This window comes from Phalaenopsis equestris, unplaced genomic scaffold, assembly GCF_001263595.1.
Source record: "Phalaenopsis equestris unplaced genomic scaffold, ASM126359v1 Scaffold000878, whole genome shotgun sequence".
In the NCBI taxonomy this organism is placed as follows: Eukaryota; Viridiplantae; Streptophyta; class Magnoliopsida; order Asparagales; family Orchidaceae; genus Phalaenopsis; species Phalaenopsis equestris.
Genome location: NW_018165318.1, coordinates 661087 through 674186, shown reverse-complemented (window position 1 = coordinate 674186; position 13100 = coordinate 661087). Strand labels below are relative to the sequence as shown.

At 39.6% G+C, this 13100-nt stretch overlaps 1 protein-coding gene across 1 annotated transcript; it reads left to right on the top strand.

Annotated features, from left to right (window-relative positions):
- The first annotated feature begins 7065 nt into the window (after positions 1–7065).
- LOC110032162 (polyubiquitin) lies at positions 7066–8921 on the top strand. The gene is made up of 2 exons (XM_020735697.1): positions 7066–7175; positions 7567–8921. The coding sequence occupies exon 2, from the start codon at positions 7567–7569 to the stop codon at positions 8710–8712; it is 1146 nt and encodes a 381-aa protein (XP_020591356.1). The 5' UTR covers positions 7066–7175; the 3' UTR covers positions 8713–8921.
- Positions 8922–13100: the final 4179 nt, after the last annotated feature.

Here is a 13100-nt window from a genome sequence, read left to right as displayed (position 1 = left end):
ATTATAAGACATACATCACATGACACGGAGAATCCAAAATATTTAAATTATAAGAGCAACAAGTAATATTATTCAAATATTACTTTTAGAATTCAACAGGTCTAGTCAATTGAAAAACTTTTTAAAAGCTACTCTCCACGTATAGTTATTGTTTGAAGTATACTCGTCAAACTCAACAGCCCATCTAAAGAAGTCATAGTCCTCTATTGAGGAAAATATTTGTGTACATAAGACGTACGCAGCGCTGTGTATATCAGGGGTTATTCAGGGGGTACAGGGGGGTTACATTCGGGTTATACCCCCTTGTAACCTCCGTGTAACTCTCATGTAACATCCGTGTAACTTATTTGTTCTCATGAAACTACAGAAGCGCGGAACTCATTTGTAGGTTACAGGGAGGTTACATGGAGGTTACACGCCGATATAACCCCCATGTACCCCTTAAATAACCTCTGGACGCACGCAGCGCTGCGTACGTCTTATGTACGCAAATATTTTCCCTTTATTGATCCTCTTTTGAGGCACTTATAGAATTTTCTCTGGTGATAGGTTTTGTGACGCGATGTAAATACACAATAGTTGCAATATCTGACACCAGAGGCATTAGAAGCCTTTAAACTTATATTTTAAGACAAATCATAGTTTAATAAACAAAAATTGCTTCTATTTATGTTACAATGAAGTATATGCAAATAAACAAAAATAAATACCAAGAATAACAGTAATATAAAGATAAAATTTAAAAAGAACATGAGGTCTTAAAGTTAACATAAATATATTATTATGTTGGTATCATCTTTTGATGTCATGAGCGTAGGGTGTCTCTTGAACGACTAGGGAGTATGCTTCACGAGAGCACAACTTCCCAGGGCTCAAAACATTTGATTTCAAGCCTCCGACACATGGTTAAAAGTGCTTTACCGGGGTATGGTTTTCAATAAGGCGAAGTTTGATCAACAATACATATGTTGAAAGGTTTCGATCAAGCTGAGGAATTTCGTTGGGCACACTACAAGCAAATCGGGCTGTAATTATGCTTACTCATCGACAAAAAGTCGTTCAGATGACCTCCGATTGTGAAGCAAATAGCGCAGATGAGTCTGAAATGTTGTTTTCACTTATAATGGGTTTTCTCAGGTTCAAGTGTGATGTAAGACCGCTCGAACAGGAGTCCCAGCTCAATTAGGCCCGACGTGACAATGCCTAAATTGGGCGTAGACATGCATGTCTTGTAACGTGGGCATGCAAATTTTTGGCGTGGCCATGCTAGGTCGTCCCTTATTTAATATGAGTCTCGCAGTGCAACCATGCCTGAGGCTAGCGTAGTCATGCCAACAAAATAGAGTAAGTGGCGTAATTATACCCCCCTTCGGGCATGGTCACGTGGCTATGCTGTTCATAACGCATATAGGGCAGTGTTCCCACGCCGCTAGTCCATTCGTGACACCTATAGAGCAGAGTTACTATGTTGTAACCATGACACATTGCAAGAATGCATTTTGCGAGGCGGTTCCTATTTTTCAGGTGAAACGCCACCCAACCACCAAAATTTGTCCATGTACCAGTTTTAGGCCATTTTTTGCACTTGTGTTCAACAAGAATGTTCTCATATGGGATGAGTTATTACTTCTTCCCGATTATCCAAGAGATGAAACCCTTTTGCTAAGGATAATTGGAAGAGCCAACCATTGAGGGGAGGAGGAGGTCATTTGAGGTTTTCTTGGAGAGAAGGAGAGCTTGGAAGCTGGTTTGCTGCTGGAGTAGAGTTTTTGGGGAGAAGTTTGAGGATTTGGATTGTTCTTCTTACTTCATTGTTTTTCTTCTTCTTCTTCTTCTTCTACACCCTCTTATTATCCATCATTTTCTCCACTTCTCCTAAATCTTCTTCTTTCCTGACTACCATTTTGTCGGTAAAAACAAATAGAAGAGAAGGCTTCTTGCTTGAAGCCTTGCAAGAATCTCAATTTTTAGAAGAGTTTCATCTTTCTTGGGAGAAGGACCTTCATCAGAGTTTGTGACGTCATCGGAAACTCCTTACCGTCGCCTCAATAGAAGATTTTTTTTGTGAAATAGAAAAAATTACAGTGCGGCATTACACCGCCCACCTCAAACGCACCCTGATTTGGCTGAAGCCTGCAAGCCGACCGACTATGCAGAGGCACATACTTCTGACACCTTCGCATTCCTTGAAGAACTCTTCAACATCCTTGAGAAGTGTTGCTAAAAGTAGCCTTGTCGTTGTACTTGCTAAGCTAGAGCCTTTCCTCTAGAGTGACCCCCACATTCTCCCAAGAGCACCTCTTTGAGAAATGTAGCGCTTTGTCTTCCTGTAAACACCTCAGGTATATCGAGATTACCATTCCTCGAAGAGTTTTCCCTCAATCATCAATTATAGCACACCTTTGATCTTAAAATGGCTTAGGTCTTTAACTTCCTTTTGCACCCTTTTCGGTTTCTAATCAAGGGATGTACAAAGCAATCCAACTTTTCATTCCTTTGACTGAGACCTCCATTACCTCAGGTTCCTCAATCTTTGGTCTCATGAGTCTCAGTGGAGTCTCACAATAACTGATGTCTTTGTGCAGTATATTATCGACGTAGTTTTCCTCATGAACAACATGTTATATTAGGAAGTTCTTGAATCTCTTGATTTTTTTCTTATCTTGGTAAGGTGCTTAGCAACTAGCTCATCTCAGACCTTAAACTCTCCATAAAATTAGTGAACTACTAGCAGAGAGTCTGACTTTACCAGCAGATCCCGAGCACCTATTTAATAGGCCAAGCAAAGGCTAGTGATCAGTGCCTCGTATTTTATTTGGTTGTTCGTGACCTCAAAAGCTACTGAAATTGATTGACAGATGTGTTCTTTGGTTGGGTTGCTTGGTGCCAATCCCAACATTGTGGTTGCCTGCTTAGAAGCTCCATCGACGTGTATAATCCACGTCCTATCGCTCATAAGGTTTTCTCATCTTTCTCTCTTGCTCTCTAGCTTCAAAGAAGTCCGCTAAGAAATCAATGATTGTCTACTCTTTGATAGTCATCTGATGAACATACTTGATGTCGTATTTGTTAAGTTCCATTATCCATTTTAACAGTCGATCAGAATGTTTCAGTTGAGTGAGTGTAGATTTCAACGGGTGATCTGTGACAACCCTGATCAACCGCTTTTAAAAATATGGTGAGAGCCTAAAGAAGAAAATAATTAATGCAAACATTAATTTTTTACATAGTTGGGTACCTGGTTTTGACGCCCCGGAGTACCCTACTGGTGTAAAACACTGGAAATTGCTTCCCCGCGTCTTCCCTGACCAGCTCCAAGCTGACGAGCTCTCGTTCAACTCCGAGATATAGCAACAGTTCCTCCCAAGTTTTGGACTCTAGAGCAATGAAGTTGATATGGAATGAACCCCGCAAGTAGATCTTGATTGGTCGATGGGTCCATCTGTGGACTCCTCCGTTAAGGCCTTCACCTATCACTGCATTGGTCATCTGACAATGACGAGGACACTCCTCTCTGTTGTGTCCATGGTCTCGGTGGTAGGAAAAACACTTGTTCGGACTCTAGAGGGATTTTCTACGAGGGGTCTTCTTGAAAAAAGTACTTATTTTGAATGGTTTGGACTAGCTCGACCATTGACACCTTCAAGGATGTCCAATCCTACATCTCTCGATGTAATTGTGGTCGCTCATAGTATTAGGACGACTCTTATTGTCCCAATTACTCCCTCGATTATCACATGACTGAGGGTTGTCGCCCGACCGACTGTTGGGGACCTGATCACCCTTCAGTTTTTTCCCGTCGCTTAGGGTCCGTTTGGGGCAGCTTATTTGGTGCGGTGGCATTTTGAAAATGCACCTGACCTGTTTGTTAAACTGATTTTTTATAACGTATGCTTTTTCAAAACGCTAAAAATAACATTTTTACCCCGCACATGTCTAGGTGCAGTGTCAGCTTTCTGGTTACAGTCTGACTTAAAAAAAAAATAAAAATTTTAAGTAGCCACCGCACCTAGCTTATCGGCAGATTATTTTTAATCAGCTTATCAACAGATTATTCAATAAGTTGCAGTTGCCCCGAACAGACCCTTAGCTTTTCATTTTCTGTAACCGACACTCAAATGATTTTGGTTGGATTTCCAAGTAGTCCATATGGTCTTCCCCGACATCGATGTGATCGTTAGTTCCTAGAACTTGATAAAAGATCTTAGTCCGAGCAAGTTCAAATGATACCTAAATCATTTGTTGCAGATTCCCTACTTTAGGGCAGTTCGAGCGTTGAGATGCTCCTGGTTTCTTACCTCAAGCATTTTCTTCTAAAAGCGAGTGATGTAAGCTCGCACGCTTTCATTCTCCCCAACTTAATATGAAGCAAAGTCTCAATGTCTTTCCTTGGCTTTTCTACGTCGTCGAAGTGCGCCAAAAAGGGTCTTCTAAATTCATAGAAGGATGGAATGATCCCATCTAGCAGGCTATTGAACCGTCAGAGAACTAACTCCTTTAGTGTGAATAGGAGAAGTCAACACTTCATCGCGTCGTCGATCTGCAAGACTCCGACCACCATTCAAAAGAAGCCACATGTTCGGTCAGGGTCGCTCCTCCCCTTATAAGGATCCAATGAGAAATCCTTAGCTTCTCAAGGGATGTAGTTTTCAGGATCCGCCAAGAAAAGGATATGCCTGCAGTCGGTCGGGCGAGCGCTCCCCATCAAGCCACCCGATGTCTGACCATTTGAGTAGATCCCACACTATCAATGTGCGAAGAGTCTCCCTGCCCTTCATTCGGTTGGTCACCACTCACCAGCTAGGAGTGTAAACAAGCTAAACACGAGCGAGACGGGTCGATTCAAATTATTCTCTTTGATTCAAGACTTCATTTGTCCAATTATCATTTTCAGCCGCTTGATCTCATTGAGATTTGATAGCGACTTTATATATGCTTAAAACAATACAAGAATTTGATATCGATGCTAGAAGATTTAAATCCCCGGCAATCGCGTCAAAAACTTGATGCAACTTTTAATATGCAAGAATTTATAAACCCAGATTTATATTTTTATAATGATTTTGTAAAGTCACAATTTCAAACGAAAGTATACGTAAGTAATACAGAGCTCTAGTGGAGTCCCGTTTATCGATCCCGCGAGGTAAGAGGTCCTTAGTCAAATTCTAATCTACTACAATTAGTCCTTAGTTTGGAATGTCGATTAAAATGATGTTTTATCTAACAACTACTCCTAAATGCAAGGGTTAAATGTAAAGATAGCAACTATAACTAAGTGCAAATATTAATTCTAAAGATAACCCTTTTTGGATGAATTAGCTTGGATAATTTTGAGATATTTAAAACTACTATTCTTATCTAATGAATTAGATAATGTAAATGAATGAGATGCATTAAATATTGCATGTGCCAAATAAGAGCAATCCTGTTCTTTACCCTTTGGTCCAGATATAAAGAACATTGACTAATCCTTTGATTGTTTACTGAATTCGTGGCTAAGCTGGGAGGATACCGGCTCTCACTTCGGAACTTCCACGTTCCCTTCACCTGAGGGCTAACATCTCCGCTTCAGTACTCAAACAATAGGACCGAATTGGGGATTTTAGTCTGTCACCCCAAAATCTCCAATTCTACGCCCATCAAAGATTTTGGGTGACAGACTAAAATCCCCAATTCGGTCCTATTGTTTGAGTACTGAAGCGGAGATGTTTAAGTTTATGGGAGTTGAGTGAACCACATTCACTTTCTCCACACTTTTCCTAACATTCCTCTCACACATAACCCATTTTTCTAACATAAATTCGTTCTTTTAAAGTGTAGGGATGAAGTTTGAAGAGTTGCCACAAGAACCTTTTTAAAAAGCGTCAAAATACGTTGAATTTTGGCCAATAACCGCCAAAAGTAGGTCCATAGTCATCTAGGTCCATAGTCAGCCCGGGCGCCGTCAGCGAGCTTTTCTGTCATTTTTCGGTCTTCTCGTGTAAATCTCGCCGTCGACGCCGTTTTGGTGCCGTCGGCGAGCAGACTGCACAACTCCACCGTTTCGTTCCGTTTGACTCCATTTTAGCTCAGTTTCGCCCCATTTCAGTTACGTTGTGTTCCTAACAGATAACCCTACAAAATAAACATGAAAACAACCTTCCTTTAAAGTGTAATCTCATTCAAAAATATGCAAGGAGTGTAAAAGAGATTCAGCATCAAAAGACTTATCGAAAGGTAACATGACAAAATTTCATTTCTTGCTCGTTTTTGCTTCAAATTGCACTGTTTTTGCATCTTTTTGCTCCAATGACCATAATTAATCATACTTGCAACAAAATATCAAAAATACACTTCTTTAAAGTGCAATATCATCAAAAACAGTGTTGAATATGTATGAAAATCTCAACATATTTTGCTTTGCCTCAAGATTCGTGCTAAATGTTTTGATGCACATACTAATACTAATGTCAAATGTCTCGACTAAGATTGGTGCTTTTGATCAATGCTAGCGCTAATGCTTATCTTTAACATTATTGCCTACATATGCTGCCAACATTAATATTGACGTGTCATATAATTCGTAGAGTTGATGCATGCAATTCACATCAACTTCCCCTATCAACACTTGCTAGCCACTAACAATAGCATAAATGTTCGAGGTCACTAATTGTGAAACCCATCAGGCATATTAATTCTTACACTTAATATTGCCTAAAAGGTCACATGATGAGTTAAAAATTGATATTTTGAAAAAAAAATGCGATAAATATAATCAAATTTGAAGTTATATTTAATTTAAAATAAACGAAAATAAACGTCAGAATTTTGCAATTAGAAAATAGTTTTACAAAGTATGAATTTAATCATAATTAAAGAAGATGGCGGTAGTGCCTTGATGCCTTTCTTCGTCGGATACCTAATTTCCGCGATGCTTCGTCATCGACATCCTGACAGCTGGCAATTACCTGTCCCGAAAGGCAAGCTAGAATCCCGTCACGCAATCCTCAGGATTACCTGCGCCTGCTCTCAAAGGCGCGCCTTTTTCTTAGTTTGTTTCGCATGGTGGTAACTAAAGCGAGAGTATTCGTAACCTGGAGGTCCGGCCTTAGAGCGCTATAAAGCCAACCCAATCCCCACTCTCCCAAATCAACCAAAATACAGATTCGCTTGCGAAAGAGTAGCACTCATCAAAGGTATCTCTCTATTTCTCTCTACAACTTTTAATAGGGTTGGCGGGCTTAAGGATGCGAGTAGTTGTTTGTATCTGGTTTTCTTCGGATGGGCCGTTTGCGGGTTATACAATCTTTGTTATTAATTTTTTGCCAAAACTCACCTGGTACCCTAACCCGTTTGTTGCTTGGGTTGGAATTTTAGGGTTACCCCTCTAAGGTTTCTTTCTTTTTGTCCCTCTGTTTTGTGCAAGAACATGAATTTTCTTTTGCTTTGCCTTTTATTGACGATCGGTCTTGTTGAATATGGAGGATATGGATAGATCTTGTGACTGTTTTTGAGGTTCTTAATTTTTTTTTTAATGTTCAATATTGCTTAGTTTTTTTTTTTTTTAATTTTATAATTTGGTGACAGATGCAGATCTTCGTCAAAACCCTCACAGGCAAGACCATCACCCTTGAGGTGGAGAGTTCTGATACCATCGACAACGTGAAGGCTAAGATACAGGACAAGGAGGGCATCCCGCCGGATCAACAGAGGCTGATCTTTGCCGGAAAGCAGCTAGAGGATGGCCGAACCCTTGCTGATTACAATATCCAGAAGGAATCTACCCTACACCTTGTGCTTCGTCTTAGGGGTGGGATGCAGATTTTCGTCAAGACCCTCACTGGCAAGACCATCACCCTCGAGGTGGAGAGCTCTGACACCATCGACAACGTAAAGGCTAAGATCCAAGATAAGGAGGGCATTCCCCCGGATCAGCAGAGGCTGATCTTTGCCGGCAAGCAACTCGAGGATGGCCGAACCCTTGCTGATTATAATATTCAAAAGGAGTCCACCCTTCACCTTGTTCTCCGCCTCAGGGGTGGGATGCAGATATTTGTCAAGACCCTTACTGGAAAGACCATCACCCTTGAGGTGGAGAGCTCTGACACTATAGACAACGTGAAGGCTAAAATCCAGGACAAGGAGGGCATTCCCCCGGACCAGCAAAGGCTGATATTTGCTGGAAAACAGCTTGAGGATGGCCGTACCCTTGCTGATTATAACATCCAGAAGGAATCTACCCTACATCTCGTGCTTCGTCTTAGGGGTGGTATGCAGATATTTGTGAAGACACTTACGGGGAAAACTATCACCCTTGAGGTGGAGAGCTCTGATACTATTGATAACGTGAAAGCCAAAATCCAGGACAAGGAGGGCATCCCTCCAGACCAGCAACGGCTGATCTTTGCTGGCAAGCAACTGGAGGATGGCCGCACCCTGGCAGACTACAATATTCAGAAGGAATCTACTCTTCACCTGGTGCTCCGCCTTCGTGGTGGTATGCAGATATTTGTGAAAACACTTACTGGGAAAACTATCACTCTTGAGGTGGAGAGTTCAGACACAATTGATAACGTGAAGGCAAAGATTCAGGACAAAGAGGGGATACCGCCAGATCAGCAGAGGCTCATCTTCGCTGGAAAACAGCTTGAGGATGGCCGCACCCTTGCGGATTACAACATTCAGAAGGAATCCACCCTCCACCTCGTCCTCCGTCTCCGTGGTGGTCAGTGACCGGTGACCGTTTGCTTCCAGTCTTTATCATGCTATGCTAGTGCTGATGTATTTGGTATCTAGTGGTTGTTTTTATTGACTTCCTGTTGCCTCCCTGGCTGTTGAAATGTGGTTCCTTGTCAACTCAATGTTTCCATTCTCTATGTTTTTCTTATCTAGTTTAGCACTGCTTTCAATATTCAGGTTATCTAATAAATGAATATGATGCATCTTGCTTATAGTTCTTCTTATTTTGGTTTGTTTCATCTGTGATGTGTGATATTAGGTGCGGTGGTATAAGGGTGCTCATGCCGTTTGAATTTAAAATGGGAATGCTTCCACTTGGACTTGTGCTCGAGATTGTGATATTTTGCATCGATTGAATTTGTTTGGAAGCTTTTTTTTTTCCTTGGATTGATGCTTTTTGAATTGGCTAAGTTGCTAGTTGGTCTATTTAGATTATTTTTGGTTCATAGTCTACATTTAACATGTTACTATTTCTTGGATTGCAAAAAATGTAACTTCAGATTCTAATTTTGCTTGTATTTAAACGTGATCATTTATTCCTTGGAGTTTAGAAAGTTTAGCAAATCGAAAGGTCAATATCTCTTATTTAGCATGTCAATCGACGAGCAACCTTCTATTTAATAGGATTAAGGGAGAAACCCTCAGATTCTGATTTTTCAGCTTGTGAATTTAACATTTGATTTTGCTTATGTTTTGAGTTGTTCACAAGAATTTTCTATTTATGTTTCTATTTCATCGAGAAGATTAAAATTCTTAAAAGAATTATGCATAAATGTTCTGCTTATGTAGATTTGCTGTTGAATGATTTTGAGTTTCAGAAATGATATGAATAGTTCAATTTGACTGTTCAAACTTATTGCTGATGGAAGGCAATTATGTTAGTGCCGTGTAGTTGCACTCAAGTGGAATATTTTACGTGTGTTTTGAATCCTGCATATGATAATCTTCTACAAATATTTGGGAATACTGTTCTAGTTGGTTTCTGAAAGGAGTTGATTAATTCCTTTAAGCTCCACATCTGGCCTAATTTTGTCTGTTTAACTTATTTAATAATGTCATTTAGGAAATTTTCTTGGATAGGAGGCTTTCCGCATCATGGCTGAAGACTTGGGTGAGCATCGTTTTTGACTTGATTTTATTAGTTCTTTGACCTGCTGGAAACTTGCTATCTCGAACCTTATTTGACATTTTTAGTTGTTTATTTTTATTACATTAAAAGAAAAAAAAAAAACCTTTTTTTACCTGTGTTTCTTTCTCTGTTATATTTCTCGATCCTGGAATGTGTATTCTAGTCACACATTTAGGCTAGATGAGAATTTTTGGCTTTTTGTACGTTCTTTTATACAAAATAATAGCAGCTTTATGGTGCACTTGGGGAACGTGGCTTGTAAGGGTGGCCATAAATTTAGGGAAAGGATGTTTGTTTGCAAATTTGTTCAGGAGGTTGATTTTATGTGAAGTTTAAGAGGGGGGTTAGGTATGCAGATTTGATGGGTTTAGGTGATCTATGAAATGATAGGGGATGGAGATATGATGGTTGTAGCTATTTCATTAAAAATTTTGATTGTTCGGAAGATAATTTATGAGTCGTTAGGGGTTGTTGTTGCTTCAAAGTTTTGATGAGTGGAGTGAAAGGGAGGTTTAGTGGTTGGATTTGGGTGAATATAAAAAGTTTAGTTGGTTTTACTTATGAAGATATAAGGGGAAGTATGTCCAATATCACTAGAGAGGAATATATAAAAGTAAATTCTAGAAACTAAATGAAGGGGCTGGTTTTGGTCACCTAACCATGGAAAAATTAAATAAGGGGAAATGTGTGTTGGAATTATAAACAGAAGTTCTATATCACTTGAGATGAATATATACAATTAAATTATAGAAATAGATCATAGAAACTAAAAGAAGGGGTTTTCATTTAGGCGGCCTAACCATGGAACAATTAGATAATCACAAATCTCTCCAAAAAAAAAAAAAGAATTAAAGACTGTCAATTTGATTTCAATTTAAAAATAAAATTTCAATTTTTACGAACACATGATATTTAAAAGTATTACACCAAGGGAATAAAAAAGTATCGCTTAAATTTAATGGCCGCTAAAGTTATAAAAAATGCATCCAAATTTTTTTCTTACTTTTTAAATTCTTTCTTGGAATTACAAGGTGCTAATAAATCTTAAAACAGTTTGTGGTGATTTTACCTATAAATGATTATTAAATGATTATTAAGTATTGTGAATATTTACAAATTTTACATCAGTTTCATAGCTGTCTTTCCAAAATATTTAAAAATTCTATCGGAATTATTCATTAAATTACATAATGACATTTGATCCACAGTTATTTTTACTCCAGTTTTGTTGCCTCTAGATGGTTAAATAATTATGTTTTTAGTAATTAGTCTTATGAACTGGCTGTTGCCCATCTGATTTTGTTGAGTTTGTATCATTTTATTGGTTATGGATAGGCTCACAAATGTTATTCAAAATTTTGTATTTATCTTTGATTTCTACAACAACAACAACAAGCCTTTGTCTCAACTACATGAATCCTTTTTCTCCATTGTGTCCTATTGAGTGTCATATTTTCATTTAATTTTAATGAATTATGATCATTTTTTATACAATATGCCCAAGTCCTTTTTTAGGTCTACCTCTGCCTTTTCTAACATAAGACGAATCTAAAACATCCACTCTCCTAGCCAGATCATAAGATGGTTGACGTTTAATGTGACCAAAATATCTAAGACGACTTGCTCTAATCTTGTATGCTTGTTGACCTCGCTTTCGGTCGAGGTGTAGTTTTCCCCTCCTTAGTAGCCTAAGATCTAGCCGTAGGACCTTTCTGTCGACTACTCCTAGAAAACTAGTGAAGGAGCCCCTCCCCGTTAGCAATTCTGGACTTTTCTTCCCTCGACTTGACGTTCCATGTAGTAGTCTTGACTGCTATTGCTTAGCAGGTAAGGCTACTCCGAAGGAACTCAGGGAGCATTCCTATAGGACTGCCGACCTTAGGATTGATTCAACTCGTTGATTTGGCGTCGCTGCGTTCTTCGCCGTTCTGCGCCGTCCTGTTTAACCAAGTTCGAGCCGAAATCTTGATAGGATTTGGACCGCGACGCGTTTTTAACCCGATCGACGACGGGGTTGCCCAGATGACTCTGGATGACGAAACAGACTGCACCGACACGTCCGGGACATCGATTTTGCTTAGGAGAGACGTTTGTTTCGTTGTGAGGGCATTTCTGGAGAAGGAGATGTGTTTAAGTATTATTTATAATAATAAATAATATTTTATTATTATAAATAAAACTTATAAACCTACCCTAATTTCATTTCCCCTCCCGTTTTCCGTCTCTCACGTGCGTCCGTCCCTCTTTCGTCTCTGCTCTGGTCTCTGTGGTCGCTCGCGTGACCCCACAAACTCGAGCCGTTGGAACGAAGGTTCCCGCGATCCGCTCTCTCGCAGTTGCCCATTCCTCCTCATCATTTGCTGGCTCCTCGTGCCGCAAACGGCATGGCGCACCTCTGCGCTCGATCTCTGCGGGATTTTTTCAATCATTTGCCTTCTTCTTCCCTTAGCATATATCATAGCTCCTCTGTGAAGCTTCAAGTGGCCGAAAATCATTTTCTGGGGAGGACTCTGATGATGAGGACTCTTCTCTACTCACTCTCTTAAGTTTTTTTTTTTTTTTTGAACTCTCGTGTTGCTGGAGAAAGGGGTTGGCTAGGGAATACTTTTCTGCAACTCCTTTTGTGATTCTACTTTAAGGAGGTACTTCCCTCTCCCCCTGTGCGTTGCCTGTGTTCGGCCCTGCTCTTTACCGAGCCCCTGCGCTTTATTTGTGTTCGTCCCTGTTCTCTGCCGAGCTCTATTAGCAAGTTAGAATAGGAAGATTACTATTTGACTCATTCCTAAACATGATTACTATTTGCCTCATTCCTAAACATGTTCTAACTTATTCTTTATACATTTGTTATGTGGGAATGACATTTAAAAGCTTGAGGGTGTGTATTTCCTTCTCCCTCCCTTTCTCTGTGCTTTACTGGCTCTCGGTTATGGCCTTGCCGAGCCTCTGATGATGATCTTATGGTGTGGTGCTAGAAGTTAGGTTTGGTTAAGCAATGTGGCATGCTATTAGTCATTTCTTTTACTTTGCTTATCTAAAGTGCTGAAGTTATGACATGTTTCCCATCTCCCAAAGCATTTTATATTGGAAGTAATTTAGAGGATGGTTTTGAAATAATTTGGCCCTTCTCATGAGCATGTTAGTATATATATTATGAAGCTTTCATCCACTTTCACTCAAAGCATGTGGTAGTTCTATTTTGAGATGTCTTAAAGGCATGAGAATATTGCTCTAACTTTTATTATGGCTTAGTATT

What these genes read in the sequence shown, in the direction of transcription:
- LOC110032162 (XM_020735697.1), top strand. Translation starts at nt 7,567, where the DNA reads ATGCAGATCTTCGTCAAAACCCTCACAGGCAAGACCATCACCCTTGAG.